General features: G+C 56.4%; 1 protein-coding gene across 1 annotated transcript in view; it reads left to right on the top strand.

Annotated features, from left to right (window-relative positions):
• Positions 1-4,982: 4,982 nt before the first annotated feature.
• RASSF5 (Ras association domain family member 5) overlaps positions 4,983-18,255 on the top strand; it is a 31,494-nt gene continuing 18,221 nt past the window's right edge. Inside the window, exons 1-2 of the mRNA XM_086476507.1 lie at positions 4,983-5,325; positions 15,761-15,879. Of these exons, the coding sequence (XP_086332633.1) occupies positions 4,983-5,325; positions 15,761-15,879 (462 nt within the window). The remainder of the gene's footprint in view (positions 5,326-15,760; positions 15,880-18,255) is intronic.

Here is an 18,255-nt window from a genome sequence, read left to right as displayed (position 1 = left end):
CAGAAAATTGGGTTGGTTTTGTCTTTTTCCTTTTAAAAAGTGCTTGAAGGACTTCATGTTTTTCTAGCTCCCCTGTATCACCATGTCAGACGATGAAGAGGAAGAGGCTAGACAGATAAATTATCTTTTGCCCTCTTACTCGTTCAGGGATGACTCCCACTTCTAATGTACTTCTGCTCCCTGAGGCTTCACGGAGCGGGGCAGGAGCCCAGGGCGGGAGGGAGGCTGTCCCTGCTGGACGAGAGACCAGATCCAGCCCAGGCCAGCCCCAGTGCTCTGCCCGGGAGGCGACAGCACGGGGAAGGTGGGAGCCGCAGACCCCTGCCCGCCGGCACTGCAGCCTCTCCTCCTGCTTCAGGGCTTCGCCTCCAGCCCGGCCCCGTGTTTGGGCTCTGGAGAGGGGAATGGGAAAGGGAAGCTGAGGGAGGCTTTTCTTTTGTGGTACGTTTCTATAAATGTAACTGAGTTCTGTGTTTATGCACGTGGGGGTGTGCGCCTTCTCCAAACAACCCTGCACTGAAGCTGCACCTCCAGCCACCGAACCTGGGGTGCTGCTGAACGCCAAGGCAGAATCTCAGACGAAAGGGCTTCCACGAGTCCTCTCTAGACACATGTCTGCGAGAGAAAGCAGGGATACTTCTTTTTCTTTTAGGTGAAAGACGAAAAGAAATCCTAAGCAGCCACCCTGGCCGTTAGCAGGCGGGGTGAAAGGATGCATTCATCTGCGGAGGTGACAGCAGCCGGGGTGGCAGAGCTGGGACGGGGACAGGAGGGACCCAAGCAGGTGCTCTGTGGGGCTGGCTGTGAGCGTTTGGAGCTGCCCTGGGAAGGACGTGCCCCACGCTCCGCTTCTGTTATGCTGCAGAGAAACAGGATGGAGGGGAACCACGTTACCCCCCACCTCACTGCCCCCCGGGAAGCGCACAGAAAGCTGCAGAAGGACCCCGATGCTCCGCGCTGGGGCTGCACCCAGCCCTTTGTTGGGGGTGGCTAATACGCTCTGAATTTCCTACTGTTTTTTGACCTTGGGTTTTACAAGGAGCCGTAATCCTCCAGTTATCGGCTGAGTCAGCTGCTCGGCAGCAGCAGCGTGTGGAGCAGCGATACGGGAAGGCTGAGGTCTCGGGAGCGTGAGCATTAGATGGTATCAAGGAGCTCTTTGTGGGAAGAGTCAGGCATGCCGCCTCTCCACCCACCTCTTCCCGCCTGTCCCCAGCGTGATTTATGGGTTGTCACCCAGATCCCACAACCCCCATCCCCCGGGCTGCAGCCAAAGCTGGGCAGGGTGACAGCTCCCATCCAGCCGGGCTCGGACACGGGTATTTCCACCTGGGAGGGTCCCGGCAGACCGATGGGCAGAATTGAGGCAGCACATCCCACCCCAGTGCAAAGACATGTAAATCCCTGCCCTGGTCTCCCTGGAGAGCCCCTGCCCCTGAACCCTCACCCTGGGACGGGGACTGGGCTGCTGAGGCTCACGGTGGCAGCGAGTGGCCAAAGGGAAGCACAAGTCCCGTTGCCTCTGCAGTCTGCAGGGTGGGAGGCTGCGCTGGCGGGAGGAACGAGTGTCCGGACTCATTCCTGTCCTCTCCATAAATCCCCTCCCTCTGTGTTTGCCTGGTTACTGCCAGCGTGCAAACAGGGACTGGCTTTAACTGGGGTTAAAGGAGGTTGGAGCAGGGAGAGGGCAGCAGGGACTCGCTGCACCTCCCAGGGACCGACTGTGCATCTGGAAGGAGCAGTTGAGCCATCAGCTGGGCGAGCAAACGCGTCTGACTCAACAGCAGCAGGGATGCTCGGTGTGCCTGCCCGGACCCGTCCCTTGGCAGAAAATGAAACACCCGACTCTGCCCTTCACCTTTCCTCCAGCTCCTTTTCCAGCCTCTCTTCTGGAGGTGACACACATTAGCTAAACCAAAAGACTTCGGCAGAGTCTGGGCCCGCTGTGGCTGTTCTGGCTGCCTGGAGGTCATTCCCCAGCCCCTGGGAAGCCAGGACTCAGGTTATCTGCCTGTGCCCAAAGGCAGAGGTGCAGCAAGGACAGGGCAAGGGGGGGCCCTGCCACGGCTGCTCCTGGCATTGACCACGGCAGCAAATATTTCCAACCTCTGTCGGGAGATATACAGGGACATAAGGCAAAATAGCGCATCCCTGGAGCTGAACGTCTTGCTGCAGCGCCGCCCCAAGTCTCAGCAAGGGAGAGAAATGAGCAAGGAGCGGCAGCTCCAGGGCTGTGCCCGGCTTTCCTTCCTTGTAAGAACAGGCCAAGTGTGCCCAGGAGCTCCTGCCGCCCAGGAAACCCTCCTGAGTGAATTTGACACCGAAGGTTCCCAATCATTTTAATTGTGAAAACCAACATCCTGACTGTCAAACCCAACTACTCACTGTGGAAGAAAACCATCACTTAAAAGCTTTTCTCCTGCAAATTGTTTTCTAGGATTCTCCTAGTTTTATAACAAACATTATTTTTAATGCAGCTCGAGTTCACTGACGTCCCCTGTAGGAACAGGGCAGGGAGCCCAGGCAGAGTCTGCTGCTGCTCTTCCTCGGATTCAGTGGAGCTGCGCTGATTTGTACCAGCTGAGCGTTTGACCTGGAACATGTTTGGCTTCAACAAAAAGGGATTTATTTCTTGGCAAAAAGAAAAAAGAATTTTTGCTAATAGCCCTTGTCATGCTTAAACTGCCATAACACAGCAGCTGCAAAGGGGACTCCCGGAATCCAAATGAAACAGGAATTTTCCTCCCACTGTTAATTAGGTTGTTTTGTTTTTTGTTTTTTGTTTTTTTTTTCCCCAAAACATTTTAACCCTTGGCCTAAAAGAACTTCCTATGGTATCGACCTGAATACCTGCAGATGCCGCTGGGAAGGGTAACGACCCTGCCACATCTCTTGTGCAGGTATGAGCCAAAGCTTCCTATGTTGACAGAAGCTACTGCATTTATTGGGCACAGCCACACCAGCTGCCAGCAAGAAGGGCCCAAAGCGTGTGACCCGTGGGCAGAGGGTCCTCCGGCATCGAGCAGGACATTCCCCGGGGCTGTCGGCCTCTGTGGGAGCATCATCTCCCAGGGGAAGCTGCCTGCAAGCTGCAGGCAGGCTGTGCATGCACCCCCGCTGCAGCCACTCGGCTCCCGGCCACCGGGGATTTCCTCGGGGGTGAAGGAAACCAAAGCCCTCGGAGTGGTGGGGGATCCGCTCCTGCCTCCTGCACCCTGATGCTGCAAAACTAAGGGTGGAACTGTGCCCCGGGGTGGCACTGGAAAAGCGAACATCCAGAGTGGTTTTAGCAGGTTCCCAGCCAGGTACCAGGTAGATCTTTGCCCTCAGAAAGGTCGTTCGCTTTCTTGCAGGTGATTCCTTATACGATTAATGGTCTGGGGACAACACAGGATAACAGACCAAGGTTTTGGGAAAAAAATTTACTCAGGAATAAACATGCTGCTGTTCTCAGGCAGAGGCAGAGGGCGCGTGAAAGTGAATCAGGAACCTGAATGGGGAAGAAAAAGACTTTCCAAAAATTAATCTTGCTACTTAGCACAGAACAAAACTAGGATTTTTCAAGCTGTGTTATCGCTCCTTTAGTTTGAAGCTCTTATTAGTGACTGCTTATGGCACTAGTCTTTTGTAACTCAGAGCCAGTGTTTTAATCCATCCTTCAAATTAAAATCCTTGAAAAGGATTTAGAAATCCTTGGCTTAGCCTGTCCTCAGGAATTCATGAGAGATGTCAGATTCAGCCTCCCCTGAGCCCAGAAGCCAGGATGCACCCAGCCCAGCACCGCGCTCGCTGCAGCCACCTCCTCACCCGGCTGCTCTCGCACAAACCAAAAGACGTTCAGGGGCGGTTCTGTCCCAGTTACGTGTTTCAAACCAGAGCAGCAGAGAAGGGTTGGTCTGGGTTAAACCTCTAGCCCCCAGCCTGGGCAGTGCGAGGCCAGTCATGCCCTGTGTGCCTTGGGGTGACCGTATCCCCCTCCTTGTGCGCTGGGCTCCATCAGGACACAGGGGAAAAGGGCGGTAGCTCATTTCACGCCTCTTCCAGCCAGCGGGGAAGGCGTTATGGTGATGGGGGACCTTCGCATCGTGGGCGATGTCCAGCCCTTGTGTTTGAAGGAGGAGGGAGTTGCTTAGCAATCAGAGTGGCAGAGGACCATGCAAGCTCCTGGGCCCAGCCATCCCTCATTCGTGCACCCCCAAAAGCCGCCTTGGAGAGGTTTGCAAGCCAGCTAGCCAGGCACGGGTGTCCTCGGCGCTGCAGCGCTGGAGCCTGCTCAGAGCCACTTCAAAATTTGGCCATCATATTTTCCCTTTCGCATTTCCCACAACCGCAAGAGCCTCCTCTGGGGGAGATAATTGCCTCGGCTCACCGCCCTGAGCGTCGCTCCGGAGCCCTGCTGTCACCGCCGTGGCGAAAGGTAATTCGTTCCAGCTGCCCTTACAGCCTGGTCCACGCACACGCCTTGGGCCAGGAGGGGCTTTGCACCAGCTTGTTTTCGTGTAGTGCCCCACGCGTGACCCGGCAGCTCCCGTGGGGGCAGGATGCTGCTGCGCTCCAGCATCAGACGCTGGAGAAAGCCCCTGGCTCGGCGGGACGCAGCCCGGGGGGGGGGGGGGGGTGATGCCCGCCCCCCCCCCCCCCCCCCCAGGCACCCGAGTGTCCCGTGGGGAGACGGGGGGGATTCCCACGGGAGAGGGTATCGCGGGGAGATCCCACGGACCGGGGAGGGGAACCCCACGGGGAGGAGAGGAAGGACCGCACGGGGCGGGGGGGGGGGGAGGGGGTGGCCCAGGGACCAGCGGCGATGGGTCTCACGGGGAGGGGACCCGAGGGTCGGTCCCCGGGGGAAGGGGGTCTCCACAGGAAGAGTCCGCCGGGGAGGGGGCAGGTCCCGGTCCCCACCCCCCCGCCGTGTCTCCTCCCCCCCCCGGGCCGGTCCAAGGCGCCTGCGCTGCCCCACGCCCGCCCGGCGCTCCGAGCCCATGGCCTCGCCGGTGGTGGGGCCGTGCCCCCGCCCGCCGCCGCTCTCCGCTCCCGGCTCCATGCGCCGGTGTCCGCCCGCTCCCGCCGCTCCCCCCGAGCCGACGGGCGGCCGGTCCCCGGGAAGCCCCGGCGGGGCCAGGGCGGTGGGGCAGCGGCGGCGGGGGCGGCTGCGGCGGCGCGGCGGAGCCCCGCGGCTTCTACCCGACGTGCGGAGCATCTTTGCGGAGCCCCGGGAACCGGCGGAGCTCGGCCGCGGTCACCGCTTCGCCCTCCGACCCCCGCGCCGCGGCTGGTGCGACCTGTGCGGGGAGGCGGTGCGGGAGCGCGCCCTGCGCTGCGACTGTGAGTTCCTGCCTGCACCCCTGCCTGTACCCCGCACTCCTGCCTGCACTCCTGCCTGCACTCCTGCCTGCACCCCACACTCCTGCCTGCACCCCGCACTCCTGCCTGCACCCCTGCCTGCTCCCCGGGCCCCCCGCACCCCTGCCCTGTCCGCATCTCTGCCCCCGGCCGCTTCATCCCGCACCGCAGCCCTGCCTGCCGCTCTGCCCGGCGCTGCCGTCCCGCACCCTGCCTGCGCCCTGCCCGCACTCCTGCCCGGGCTCTTCCTCCCGCAGCGGCAGCGCCGCACCTTCTCCCTCCCCTTCGCCCCGGTTTTCTGGGCGCCCCCAGACCCCTCCACCCCCGCTGCGGGACCTGCCGGGCTTGCGGGGGGGGGGGGGGGGCGTGGGTGGGCTCTGCACTGCGCTTCCCTGGGTGTGTGTGGGGGTCCCCGGCGCCCCGCAATGCTGCGCTCCGGGGGCTGGATGGAGGAAGGGACCTTGGGGGGGATGGGGGGGTGGAGTGTCTCCCCGCAAAGGGACTGCGGTCCCCGGGGATGGGGTGGGATGGGGGGACACACACACACACGACAGGGCTGGGCGTGGGAGATGCGTGCGGGGAGGTGCTGCGGGGTGGATTTGGGAAATGAAGGTTTTTCCAGGCAAGAGATGATCAGCTACTGGGGAGGGTTGTAGAGGGGTTGGCATCAGCGCTGGGCAGCAGATCTCGGTGAGCTGGAAGGGTTCGTGCTTGTAAAGCTTTACGGTGAGGTGTAAATTCCTCTGGAAGTAGTAAATTTGTCAGACACCTCGCTTTGCCCAGACCCCTCGGGTAAGAGCGCTCATGCCAGTGTAGATCTACTAAGATGCATATTCCTCATGTCGGACACACGCTGTATTTGTGCCTGTGCTCTGCAGGAGAGATTAATCTTTCCATCGTGTGGGAGGGGACACAAAGGGGCCAAATGAGGTGACTCAGCCAGGGCCGTGCAGCTCTGTGTCCCCTGTCCCTGGGGTGCTGCTCTCGGGCCGTGGGGCGTTCGCACGGTCCTTGGAAAGGTGTGACCCACGTCAGCCCTTGCAGCTGCGGGCGGGGAAACGAGGAGGCCGTGGTGTGCTGGGGCAGAGGAGGTTTGAGCAAAGCTGGGTCACGGATAATTTGGTAGCGTGCGCTGTGGTGGCTGCTGACAGCGACCCTGCTCCTTTCCAGCTCGGTCCATCGGCATGTCTGTCCTGCTGCGGGCTGGGGGGCGGCTTGTCTTTTGGGATGCAGCTGGAGTGCTGCGCTTGGGCTTGAGCGGCTCGGAGGTTTGCTGGTCGGGGTCAGCTGAGCCTCTGGGTTTTTGGCAGCGCTGTTAGTGCCGATGCCGTTCGCCCCAGGCTCGTGCCCGCAAGACCATCCGTACCCAGGCGGGGGCATGTGGGGCGAGGGTGCCCTCGGTGTCGGTGCGGAAGGCAGGCCGTTGGTGCTGGTGGTTATTTGGGGCGAGGGAATGAGCTGTGGGCCACCACGGGCTGTGGGCCAGCAGCCCAGCTGGCGGCTCCGGAGGAGGCTTCGTTGCTCGTTTGCGGGTTCGTTTGGGGGCTTATGCCGGGCACGTGTAACGCCGGCCTCGCTGGGGCCTCGCTCAGCCTGTTCTGGTCCTTGTGCTTGGCTTTCCTTAGATGATGAATCAATTACATGTTTCTAGCGGTGATTTGCATAGCGCGGTGTGAGCAGGGCTCTTGCCCATGCCTCCTGGTGCCGTTTGGAAATGAAGGGCAATTGGGAGAGACAGTCGCACCATATGGCCCTGCTGCATTGCATTAAGGTTTTAGCACTGACTGCTGTTAATTAAGCGTAACCCAGCCGTCGCCACGCGGCCAGCACAACGTGACACGGGCACACGCCCGGGCTGGTGAACTCACTGCGTGGTGCATTATTTGAAAGAGGCTGATGGAAACATGTTCTGCCTCTGCTTTCTGCCCGCCCTTCCCCATTATCTCCCTCCAAACTCGGAAGGGGCCGGTGTGTTCCCTGCGCCCAGCAGCTCTGCCGTGCCTGGCGCACCAGCGCAGATGTGTGAATGGATGTGCTTAAAGAAGTACCGTGGGTTTATTTGAAGCACAACAAACTTTGTCGGGGCTCTCGTCTTTCACCAGCCATCGTGCGAAGCTGTCACAGGGCTCATGTGTGAGGTGGGGTACTGGGCTGTGTGAAAATGAAATCCTGATCGAAAGTAATAATTCACACAATTTGTGGGTGTTGCAAGTACTATAAATAGTTGTTTTGAGGGACTTCTCCTCTGGCAGGATTTTTTTCCGTAGTTATATCAAAACAAATCTTAAATAACTCTATTTCCCTTTTCATTCCGGAGGAGAATTATTCAGACTGTGGGAGTAGTTCTGCCTTTAAAATTCCCCAAACAACCAGGCTGCATTGCTGGGGGGGAGGGAAACTTCATTGGAGATGCTCATAACATGTATTCCTTGTCATCCCAACAGTATATCCTTTTAAAAATGCCCAAGAGCTGCAGACGGGCTGTGCTCTCCTCCCGTGGTGAATATTTCTTTTTCTTCTGACGCAGAGTTGCTGCTTGTTTGCTCTTGACTTGCAGCCTGAGGATACTTAGCTTTTCATTTGTACAGTTCTGGCCTGTTTTTATTTACCTCAAATCTGATGGTGTGTAGTGAAACAGGAAAGTGGTATTTCTTCCTCCTTCCTCCCCAAAGGGTCCGTGTCCCTTCCTGTCTGTGCTGTGGGCACCGTGTCCTGGGTGGCTGCAGGTGGGACAGTGCCTGGCTCTAGCGAGAGTGGAAACAGGGAAAAGGGAAGGGGCGGTGGGAGCTGGCCCCACTGCTGAGCGAGGAGGGGGTTTTGGCCGCGTGGTTTTTATGCCACCCAGCCACGCACTGAGATCCCCTCGGCTCCATTTCCCCTTTCTCGAGCAGCGTGGAGCCGCCTTTCCAAGGCTAACGTGGGATGCCTGCTCTGGGGTTCCTCTTCCAGGCAGGGGTCTGGGTGGAAGGGGTGGGGGCAGAGACCCCGACAAGTCCCAGCATCAAGAAAATGATCCCCTCGAGTGGCTTTCCTGGGGCATCTGGCGGGTTGAAGCTGTCCTGAACCGGTCCCATGGCTCCAGAGCGCTTTGGAGGGGGCAGACAGGCTCTTACCAAGGTTTTAGCTCGAGTCCTGCCCACGGGTGCTGCGTCTGGGCCTGATGCAGATGTTGTCTGAGACATCAGGAGCCTTTTCACTGCCTTTGTGGGGAGCCTCTAGGTGGGTCCCGTGTGTGACAGCCGTCAAGCGTTCTGCTGCCATCGGTGGCGGTGGGAGATCAGGAGCGACTGACCTGCTGGCATTCGCTCAAAAGACTTGTTGGCAGTCTCGAAGTGAAAGCAACCGGGCATGAGGAGGAGCTGTGCCATTATACGCTGTGTCTTCAATATCTCCTGTCTAATGGATGTGGCTTTGTGCTCCTGGCGCTTTCCAAATGCTTGAATGAACATTAAAAAAAAAAAAAATCTTAGTGTAGGAGTGTAAAAGTGTCCTGCTGCCGGCGGTTTTTCCCGACACAAGAGGCTGCTGTAGCTGGGGAGAAGGGGGCTGGACGGGCAGGTTGCAGAGGTGCATCTTTGCTGTGGGGTTTTTTTGGTGTTTGTTCTGGCGGGGCGGAGTGCAGGCATTTGAATGCAGTGGTGACTAATGCAGCTTCAAAGCCTTCAGTGTGTTTTATTTTGCTTTTTGCACCTTTTTTTTTTTTTTTTTTTTTTCCTGGCAGCATCACGCTGGTGACTCAGGGTCCCTCTGCGCTGTGCGGGGTCAACTGGTCACTGACGACCGGGGATCTCATGGCTTAAGACAGCAAAATTATGCGAGAGCCTAATGTGGGCACGGGTCAGCTGCTTTGCTCCCTTCCCATCCCGGTTCACTCTGAGACAGACTGATTCTTCCTGGGGGACTTTCTCATCCTTGCTGTACCCATGATGCAGGTGCTGATAGGAAATTCCTGCTTCTGGTGCTGCAGCCGTTAGCAAACCCACCAGTAACACCCGTCCCAGCGATCGCTCAGCAGCACGGCTGCTCCTTCCCTCTTGCCCCATCCTCTGGGTTGCCCGGGGTGCCTGCCCCAGGGGCGCGCTCACCCCGTGTCTGTGCTGGCGGGGCTCCCCCATAGCCGTGGCCTCTCCTCCTGGCGGCTAGGGACGTGCTTTGCCGCCCCTCTATTTCCTGAGTCGTGGTGATGGAGCTGTTTCTTTGGCCCAGGTGGGTTAAGCTGGGTCCATCCCTTGCACATGGATTGACCATGAACAGTTTCGGTTTGGTTGGTTGGAGGAGCTGTGGTCTCCCCGGCAGAGCCGCTGGCAGCTGGACTTGGATGCCCTCCCCGATCGGCAGAGGGTGGTTCTTGGCTCCGATGACCACGGCGTTACCAAAATAAAACTTTGTTGGCTGAAGTGCTGCTTTGCAAGGAAATCCCTCCGGCTCTCCGTGCTTCCCCGCTGGGAAGGGGGTCGTGAGGCAGTGCCTCGAGGAAAACCTCGGCGCACGTCCAGCGCCTGGTGACCTGGGTGGCAGATGCGGTTGTACCTGAAGTCAGGTTTGGACCCGCAGAACTTGCGACATGGACCTGCTTCAGTAAAGCCCTTCAGTGTGCGTCTGGGTTTACGCCACCCTTATCTCTCAGAGCGGTTAATTCTCTGTTCAAGTACTGCGCTGAATCAGGGCCTGTTTCCTTAAGGAGGAAGTTGGTTAAACACACACCATTTCTCTTTCTAGTTTGTAGTGCAAACTACGGCTCTAATATTACTGGTTCTCAAGCAGGTGTTTGCTTAAGAGAATGCATTCTTTAGTGAGCCCGGCCTCGCTGGGACGAGGCTCTGCTCACGCCACGGGCGCTCTCTGACACGCAGAGGTTTTTCATGTTCTCTTCTTGTCCTCCCACGCTCTGTCGTGTCTCTGGTCTCGCCACTGTAAATAATAATTGCCAACAGCTCATAGGACCCACGGTACTTTGCATTTCTGTCCTATTTAGCTGGTCCAGACAGATTCCTGAGGCTTCTCCTGCTCCCAGGTGACTGGGGCAGGTTGAGATGGCGCTTGCAGGGCGGGTGTTGCTGAGGTCGGGCGAGGACGGGGTGCGGTGCTGGGGTGCATCTTGCTTGCTGAGGCTCCTCGAGGCAGGGCGTTCACTTACCTGGGGGAGATGGAGGTGTGGGGAGGGACGGTGACCTGGCCCAGAGCTGTGTGGCAGGCTGCTGGGGGTCCTGGAGCAGCTCGGGTCTTCAGGGAGATGTTTCGTGCTGTAATCCAGGCGGGTGCCTTGGGAAGGATTTATGGAGAGATGTACCAGCCAAGGCTTCAGGTCTTAACTTTGCAGGTTAGTGTTCGGGCAGCCTCTTTTCTCCACCTACTTTGTCCCTGGCCCAGTAGGTTTAGTGGAGTTTGCTGGTCTCAGTGTGGGAAGAAGGGACGCGTGTAGCTGAAGAGATGCTCTGTAGGTGTTGGGACAGTAAAGGGTGAATAAGAAAGTCCCCTGCGTTGGTTAACACATTGCTTATGCTTCTTGGTGTGATTTTTAGGATTAGTTAAATTTCAGCTTTGTTACTCCCTGTCTAAAAGGGAGAATGTGTTGTGCGGGGTGCTGGAAACCTTTGTAAGAGGCTGCCTGGGCAGAGAGGGGACAGTCCTGATGTAGAGGGTACAAAGTGGCAGATTTCAAGCGCGCTGTTAAACTGATGTTTGTGTCTCACCCCATCATTCGACACCCGGTGGTTGTAGCTGATAGACTCTGTGAAAGCTCTGTAGTATTGCTGTGAAAACCTAGCTAGCTATGTGCAGAGTTTAAATTAATATTATAAATACAGTTATAATATTAATTATGTATAAATACAGTTATAAATTCTGTTAAATTAACCTTTGATTAAACATTGGGGACTTTTTTTTTTTTTCCTTAAACTGTAGAAGCCTGCAGGGGAAAAGCAGCAAAGTGAAGAGAGGATATTGGAAAGAGCCCTCCCAGCGTACGGCCGGGTCCTGCGCTTTCTCTCTCTAATCTCTTCCGTCGGGTTGTTTTATCTTATCAAGCAAAAAGCCCCAGAAATAGAAAGTTTTCCATGGCTAACAGGACAAGCCCAGAGATGCACAAGCTCTGAGCTGCGTGTTGCCTCACTGCTCAAAAAATAAATAAATAAATCCGTCAAATGGCAGCCGATTGTAAACGGACAATGTCAATGTTTTATCTCCGTGGGAGGAAAGGCCTCTCGTGGAAGCAGGCGTCACTTGCACCGATGCACGTTGCATCTCGGCAGCGTTCGGCGTTGAGGAGCTGCCCTCCCGGGAAGCTCTCGATCTCCTCCCGCGAGGATGACAGACAGGAAGGCAGGGGCAGCCGCTTGCTTTGGGCTCGTAACAAAGAGAATTCGTAAAATATTCAGACATTTTCCCAAGTCAAAGCCTTGGTCGGAGGGACTCCGCTTGCTGAGGAGGCCGAGCAGGGAGGTCTTGCTGGTTCGAGGTAGGTGGTGGTGCGCGTCGGCGTGTTTGCCGGCGGCTGCGGCGCGCGGGCTTTCTGCTGCTGCCCCGGCGTCAGGGCGATCCTGGCGGTGCTGCAGAGCACGGCTGGCGGTGCTGGGCTGCGTGGGGCGCTGCCCGGCGGGTAGCGGGGCTGGCACGGGGCTGGCACGCTCTCCCGCCACCGCGGCGGTGGCACCGGGCAGCTTCAACCTCTGCTCCGGCTCCTTCTGCAGCCCCGCTCTGGTGGGAGTACCCGCTCGGGGTACCGGTGCTGCCCCACGGGCTGCTGGAAAGGGAAATTTGCCTTTTAGCAAATAACGGCTCGAGAGCACCTGCCTGGGGGCTGGGTTTGCCCGCCAGCCCCTGCAGTGCTGCAGGGACCTCTCAGAAGGGGGGGTGGTGTCACCAGGAGGGGTCTTGTCTGCTCTGAACAAGCAGCAAACCATCCTGGGGTTTCACCTGTGTTGGCAAACGAACGAAACCCAAACCCCCTGATTTAGACTTAAAACTGCTGAGACCGCCAGTGACGGAGCTGCAGGCTGGAGGCAGAGACGGGGCTGCGTCATGGCCCTGGGGGGTGTCAGAAAGGGCTTCCCTGGAAAACCAAGGGGCTTCCCTGGAAAACCAAGGGCCTTCCCTGCACTTGCTTGGTGGATGCTGGGGCTGGTGGCGATGCCGCGGGAGGAGGCACCTGCCAACTCCTGCAGCCATCCCTGAGGTCACCCCGAGTGGCATCAGGCGCCTCCTCCAAGCGAGGCCAGCGGCACCGAGCCCTCAGCCTTAAGCAGCACAGCTTGGAAAACCAAACCTGGCACGCAGGAGGAGTTCAGAACGTCTGCCAGCCGGCCCAGGGGTGCCAGAGATCGAAGGTGAAGGGAAGGAATCTCCTTTCTTCAACACGCTCCGCTTCCAGTGCTCCAACACCTGCGGGGTCTCCCGTCACTTTCAAAACTCATGTTTTGAAAAAACTTTTGGTTTGCTTTCTCGGCTGGCTCTGTGCCTTCCCATGGCAGCTGGGTCACGCTTCAAAGATTTTCCTTAACTTTGCTGATATTGGGAGCATTTCTGATTTTTATTTTTTTGTTTGTTGGTTTGTTTGTTTGTTTGTTTTTTTTTCTTTTTTAAATGAACAGCAGGTTCCTTAATAAACCAGGAACTGGAGCTTTAAGGTCATTCCTGCAGCTTCATGAATCATTTTGACATCACACAAGGGTTTTTTTTTGTAGCTTGTTTGAAGCGTGCCCTCTCAACAACACTCCCCTGCAGTCCCATCCGTGTAGCTCTGTGGTGGGGGGGGCAGCCAGCGCCGGGGCAGAGCAGCACCCAGCACCACTGCAGGAACAACAAACTTTGGCCAGAAATCGGCGTTGTAAGAGCATCACAGGGGAGGTGTTGGAACGCATTAAACCCTTTCCGTCCTAATTCTGGGGTCAATCGTATCCGATCTGCCGTGCAGTGTCGCTTTGGGGTTGCGGGAGGTTTTTCTTTAGGTGGAAGCCTGGCTGGGGTCACGTTCTTGGAGCCTCCGTCGTTGCTGGGGCCGAGATCTGGCCACAGACCTGCGCCTTCTCCTTTTGTCTCCCTAACCTGCCGGTCTGGAGCTTGCATGGGGGTCAGATGGAAATGCCCCGTAGCACCTGCGAGATCCAGGAGGTGGGAGTGGTTGGCTGGGGGTGGGCAGGATGGCTGTGGTCCTATATTTAGGCATCTGGATGGGCATCTGTATCGGACTGGTTTAGACTATCCAGCTTTATCCCCGTGGAGAAACTTTATCTATGGAGAAAGGGAAATTCCTTTCAGCCACCAAAGTTTTTCACAGCATCGCAATCTGACTTTTTTTTTTTTTTTTTTTAAAGAAACTGCATTTCCAAGTGTTGCTTTGTTTGGCTTGAATGGAAATTATCTTCAAGCCTAAGTGGAGGCATCCTGCCTCTCTTGGCAAACCTGTCACGTGGCTGCTTCCCAAAGCTGTGCTGGCTTTCTAAAATTAGTGCTCCCTGCCGGATACTGAGTGATTAGGTCTGTTAATGGGTGGTGGTGACTAAGGAGGTGTCATACTTAAATCCCATAAAGAAATTCCTGGCCGTAATGGGCCCAATCCGGAGGTGCGATTGGGAGCTGTAGTGTCTGTGGCCCGTGTTACGTGTTTCAGACCTCCTACCACGCGCCTCCTTCGCCCAAGATGCTCGAGCCTTCCCGCCCCGGCAGGCTGCGGGCCGGGGGAGCAGGAGGCAGCTGCCCAAATGTGAAACTCCTGGACCAAACAGGCAGAAGGGACTCCTGGCTGGTGCCAGATGCTCAGGTGAACCTGCCACTGGAGCATCCTCGAATTGGCACCTCCAGCAAAGACTTGGCGAATGTCCCCCGTTAAAAGGCTGTTCCAGTTGCTCAAAAGGTCATGCATTAAATTACCATGTAACTGCGCAGCTTATCTCTAATTAAAAAAAAAAAAAGGCAAGCCTCCCTGCTTTCCCCCAGGCTTACTTGAGACAACTGACTTGGAACAGGGGAATGATAGACAGCTCGTGCCAGATGAATGTTAAATGATAAATGATTTCCCTGTTTCCCCTGGAGATTGATGTTTTCCCCCCTCAGGCACCAGCTCCCAGCTCCTCTCATTCATTCTTGGGCATTCCCATGTGTGAGCAGAGCTGAGCAGAAATCAGAGCAAACATGGGATATTCCTTTGCTTTCCTGCAAGCCCCAGATATTAAAAACCAATGACCCAAATGCTAAAGAAAAAAAAAAAAAAAAAAAAAGAAAAAGAAAAGAATAAAAAAAGGGTATTTAAAATACCAGCTCGCCAGCTTGGAGCTGGGTGGCAGGGCTGGTGCAGGGACGGGCGCTCAGTCTGTCTCCTGTGGAGTGAACTCTCTTGCCTTGGTTTTAGGATGTTTTTTTTTTTTTCAGGTCAGTGACCGCTCTGGAATTTTTAGGTAGTGTAAAAAGTAAATTTAATGCTGTTTGTACAACAGTTAAAAATTAAAAGGATCAGAAGGGCCATTAAAGCGGAAGGAGGTTGTTTGCTGCAGTCGGGAGGGTATGGAGATGTCAGGGCTTTGAGGGAAAGGGCTCAGGCAGCCGTATCCATGAATATGCAATAACTGTTGGGTCTGGTAGATGGAGCTGGCTGTGCCGAATGCTGCTGCCCAGCAGCCGTGGGCGAGCGGGACCCTGTGCCTGAAGATGTTAAACCTGAGCTCTGCAGAGTCGTCTGGGCAATTTCTACCTTGAACTAGTTAATGTCTTATGGGACGGGTCAGCATCCAAAGAAAACACGCTACGAGAATGCCTTACTGCGCCTGGGCAGCGTGTGTGCTGGGGACGGGAGGTCACAGCCTTTGCTGCGGCCGAGGATGTGTCCGTGCCCTCTCCAGCGGTGGCTTTTTGGCAATCTGATAGTAGATCCATGCCTCAGTCAGTGTAACTTGGCACTTGAAGCGTTCGTATTTAGTGACCTTAAATAGTTTTGACTTCTGTCTGATGCAAACATGTTTTTTCCCTCCTGATGTTGGGAGACGAAGCATCCTTTCCTCGTGAAGCGGCCAAGGTTTTGCTGCAGGCGCTGCGCAGGCAACGTCTCCAAGGAATGTAGCTGGGGACTGGTGTCCTTCGTGGTTTGGTGGGACTCGAGCATATTCTTTACTTGTATACTAGCATGCCAGTAGATCAGGGGAAGGGCAGCAGGACGCAAGGCAGGGACACTGCCTGTGCCGCAGCAAGAAACACGGGTTTCCCTGGAGAGAGGGTGTGGGAGCAATTTTTGCTCTGGAAGAGGTATTCTGGTACCTCTCCCCGCCTGCAGGAGTGTGCCTGGCTGGCAGCTCTGGCTGTGCCGGTGCCCATGAGCATCGATCTGCCCTCCGGCAGGAGCGCGGTCCCTTCCCAAGGTTCCCCTGCCCCTCCTTGACAGCAGGCAGCGGGTCTCGGTGCCTCACTTTCTCGTTTCTCCCCCGCGCAGACTGCAGATACACGTGCCACCAGGAGTGCCGCAGCCTCATCCAGCTCGACTGCCGCCGGCCGAGCCAGTGCCAGAGCCAGCTCTCGCCCGAGAGCACCCTCCTGCCACCCTGCAGCCAGGTACGCCGGGGAGGGGGCTCCGCGGGGGGTTCACAGCCTCGTGGTGACCGCTGGCGTCTCCTTCAGAGACCTGATTTCTTGCTCCCGAAGGGTTTAGCAGCAGGGAGGTCTCTGTCAGAGGTGTCAGCCCATCGGTCCCGCAGACCCACGTTGGGCTCACAGCGAGTTGCCCGTTGTACGTGTACGTCTTGCCCCTGTGCCCTGCCCGGGCGGGTGCCATCTGGCGTGATGGAGGTCGTGCGCGTGGGCGTCCCCCTCGCCGTAAAAACACGTGTGTGGAGCTTTGTCGTGTTTAAAGTGCTGCTGTCGGCCAGGCCTGGAGAGGAGCGGTGTGGCCGTGTCCAGGTGCCTGCGAGGGAGGGTCGATACCGGCGTTCAGTTGCATCCCAGCAGCAAAGGTGCATTTCTCCTGCGTGTCTGCAGAGCACGAGCATGGATTCCGCGAGAAGCTCCACCTTAATAGCCTTGTTTTAAGAGTTGCAGTCATCCTGAGGGATCGAGACTCTTCAATCTGTATTAGGGATGTGCGGTAATCCCTAGGGCTACTCCGGAAGGTTTAGCTGTTTGCTTAATCCCCAGCTTAATCCCCCCCCGAGGGTCCCTTGGTGTGATGCCGGCAGCGGCTTGCGAGCCGGCGTGGGTGTCTGCGTGCGACAGGGTGCGGTGAGACTGTGCGATGCGAGGCGGGTTGAGATGTAAGATACTCAGTGCTGGAAGCTTAGAAACCTGCCTGAAGTGGACTTGACTTGCACAGAGCCTTGTCAGCCGCCACATGCTTTTTCCAGACGGTGTTCTCTCCTTCATTAGGACCGTGCACGTGTATCCCTCCTTGCGGAGGACCTTGAGGCACTCGGGCAAAACTGGAAATGGACGTTTCCAAAGGAGAGCTGGGGTTTCTGTTGGGCGTGCGAGGAGCCAGCGGTGGGGTTTCGTTGTTGTCTGTGCTTTGCTGTGCAAGGTCTGCCGAGCTCGGCCTCGCCAGCACGTGGCTGGGCGACTGCTGCTCAGGTGAGCATGGTCAGGAGGGAACCTGAAGTGAGATGGGATTTGTCATCTAAGTTGTGCATTACAAAGGGACTCTGAATGGATTCTCCACTGAGCCTTGAGGTATTTGCGTAAGGGCGTGAAGCCAGGTTTGTGTGGGTTTACATCTCCCTTGGATGATGTTGGGCTTCCCTCAGCAGCATGAGAAATGCTTGAGGTTTAGGAAAATTAGAGAGTCTTGTTTCTTCTTCGGGGTGATAACACCAGCCGGGGGTTATTGATGGTCCTAATAATAAACACGGAGCCTGCGCTTCGTGGCAATTCATCACTCTGACGCGTCTCTGGTGTGATCCCGGGAAGAGGGGGGGTGTTTTGTGCCGAGGGAGCAAGTCTCTCCAATTACAGCGGCAAACAGAAATCCATAAACCCGTCCCGAGGTCCTGGTCGGGGATCGCACCTCTGAACCCTCTGCACAGCAGAGCGCTGTTACCTGTGCTGGGAAAGGCTGCAAGGCTGGAGGTGGGGGGTGTGGGGGCTGTTTTGAGGGTGAATGAGGGTAAATCACTGCAATAAAGCTCCATTCTTGGAGTTTGTGGATAATGGATAATCAGGGAAAAATCATCATCAAGTTTACTTGATCTGAGCCCGTAAAGCTGAGTACACAGCCACGTTCCTGGTGCCTTTCTGTTGGCCAAGCAGGTTGTGCTGCTCAAAAGAAGGATGAAGGGAAAACAGTATTCCAGAAAGAGACTAATAGGGTGCCTGAATACACTGCGGGAGGTGGGGAAAGGGGATTGCACGTTGAAAACTCCAGAAACTTAAATTAAGAGCTGGTGTAGTCGGAGGTCGTTAAATAGTATTATCCATTGTAAGGAAACTAGAAGCATCAGGGAAATAGCTACTTTAATATCACAGAGTTAAGTACTGTTACCATGTAATACCAGGCATTAATAATTTGGGCTTTGATCCGGCAAAGTACTTAAGAGTGCATTACATTTGGGTCCCAGATTAGCCTCCCTGGGTGAAATCGAGACTCCGGTGAAGCTGACAAAAGCCTCGGCTGGTCTCAGCAGCACCAGGAGTTTGGCCCCTGGTTTTGGCAGAGCTGGTGGCGCGCTTTCCACCTGCGAGCTGGTGCGGGTCACTGGTGGGTGGGTTCTCTGGGGGCTGTTGTGCAGGTAACCATTAACTGGGGCTGCTGCTGAACCAACGGGTCAAAATTACTTGGTTTTTTTCGCTCGGTGGTTCTTTTACGGAGCTGATCTCCCAAGCAGGTGGGCCACACTGGAAAAGCGAGGGCTGCTTGGAGAAGGCTGCGGAGCAATGCAGTGGGAGTGCATCCAGCTTCGCCAGGGTCGTTGCAAAGCTGGCTGCACCCTGTTCCCCCTGCGA

This window comes from Leptosomus discolor, chromosome 21 (genome assembly GCF_034619465.1).
Source record: "Leptosomus discolor isolate bLepDis1 chromosome 21, bLepDis1.hap2, whole genome shotgun sequence".
Classification (NCBI taxonomy): domain Eukaryota; kingdom Metazoa; phylum Chordata; class Aves; order Leptosomiformes; family Leptosomidae; genus Leptosomus; species Leptosomus discolor.
The sequence above is the reverse complement of the archived record's forward strand: the minus strand, read 5'-3'. Positions and strand labels throughout refer to the sequence as shown.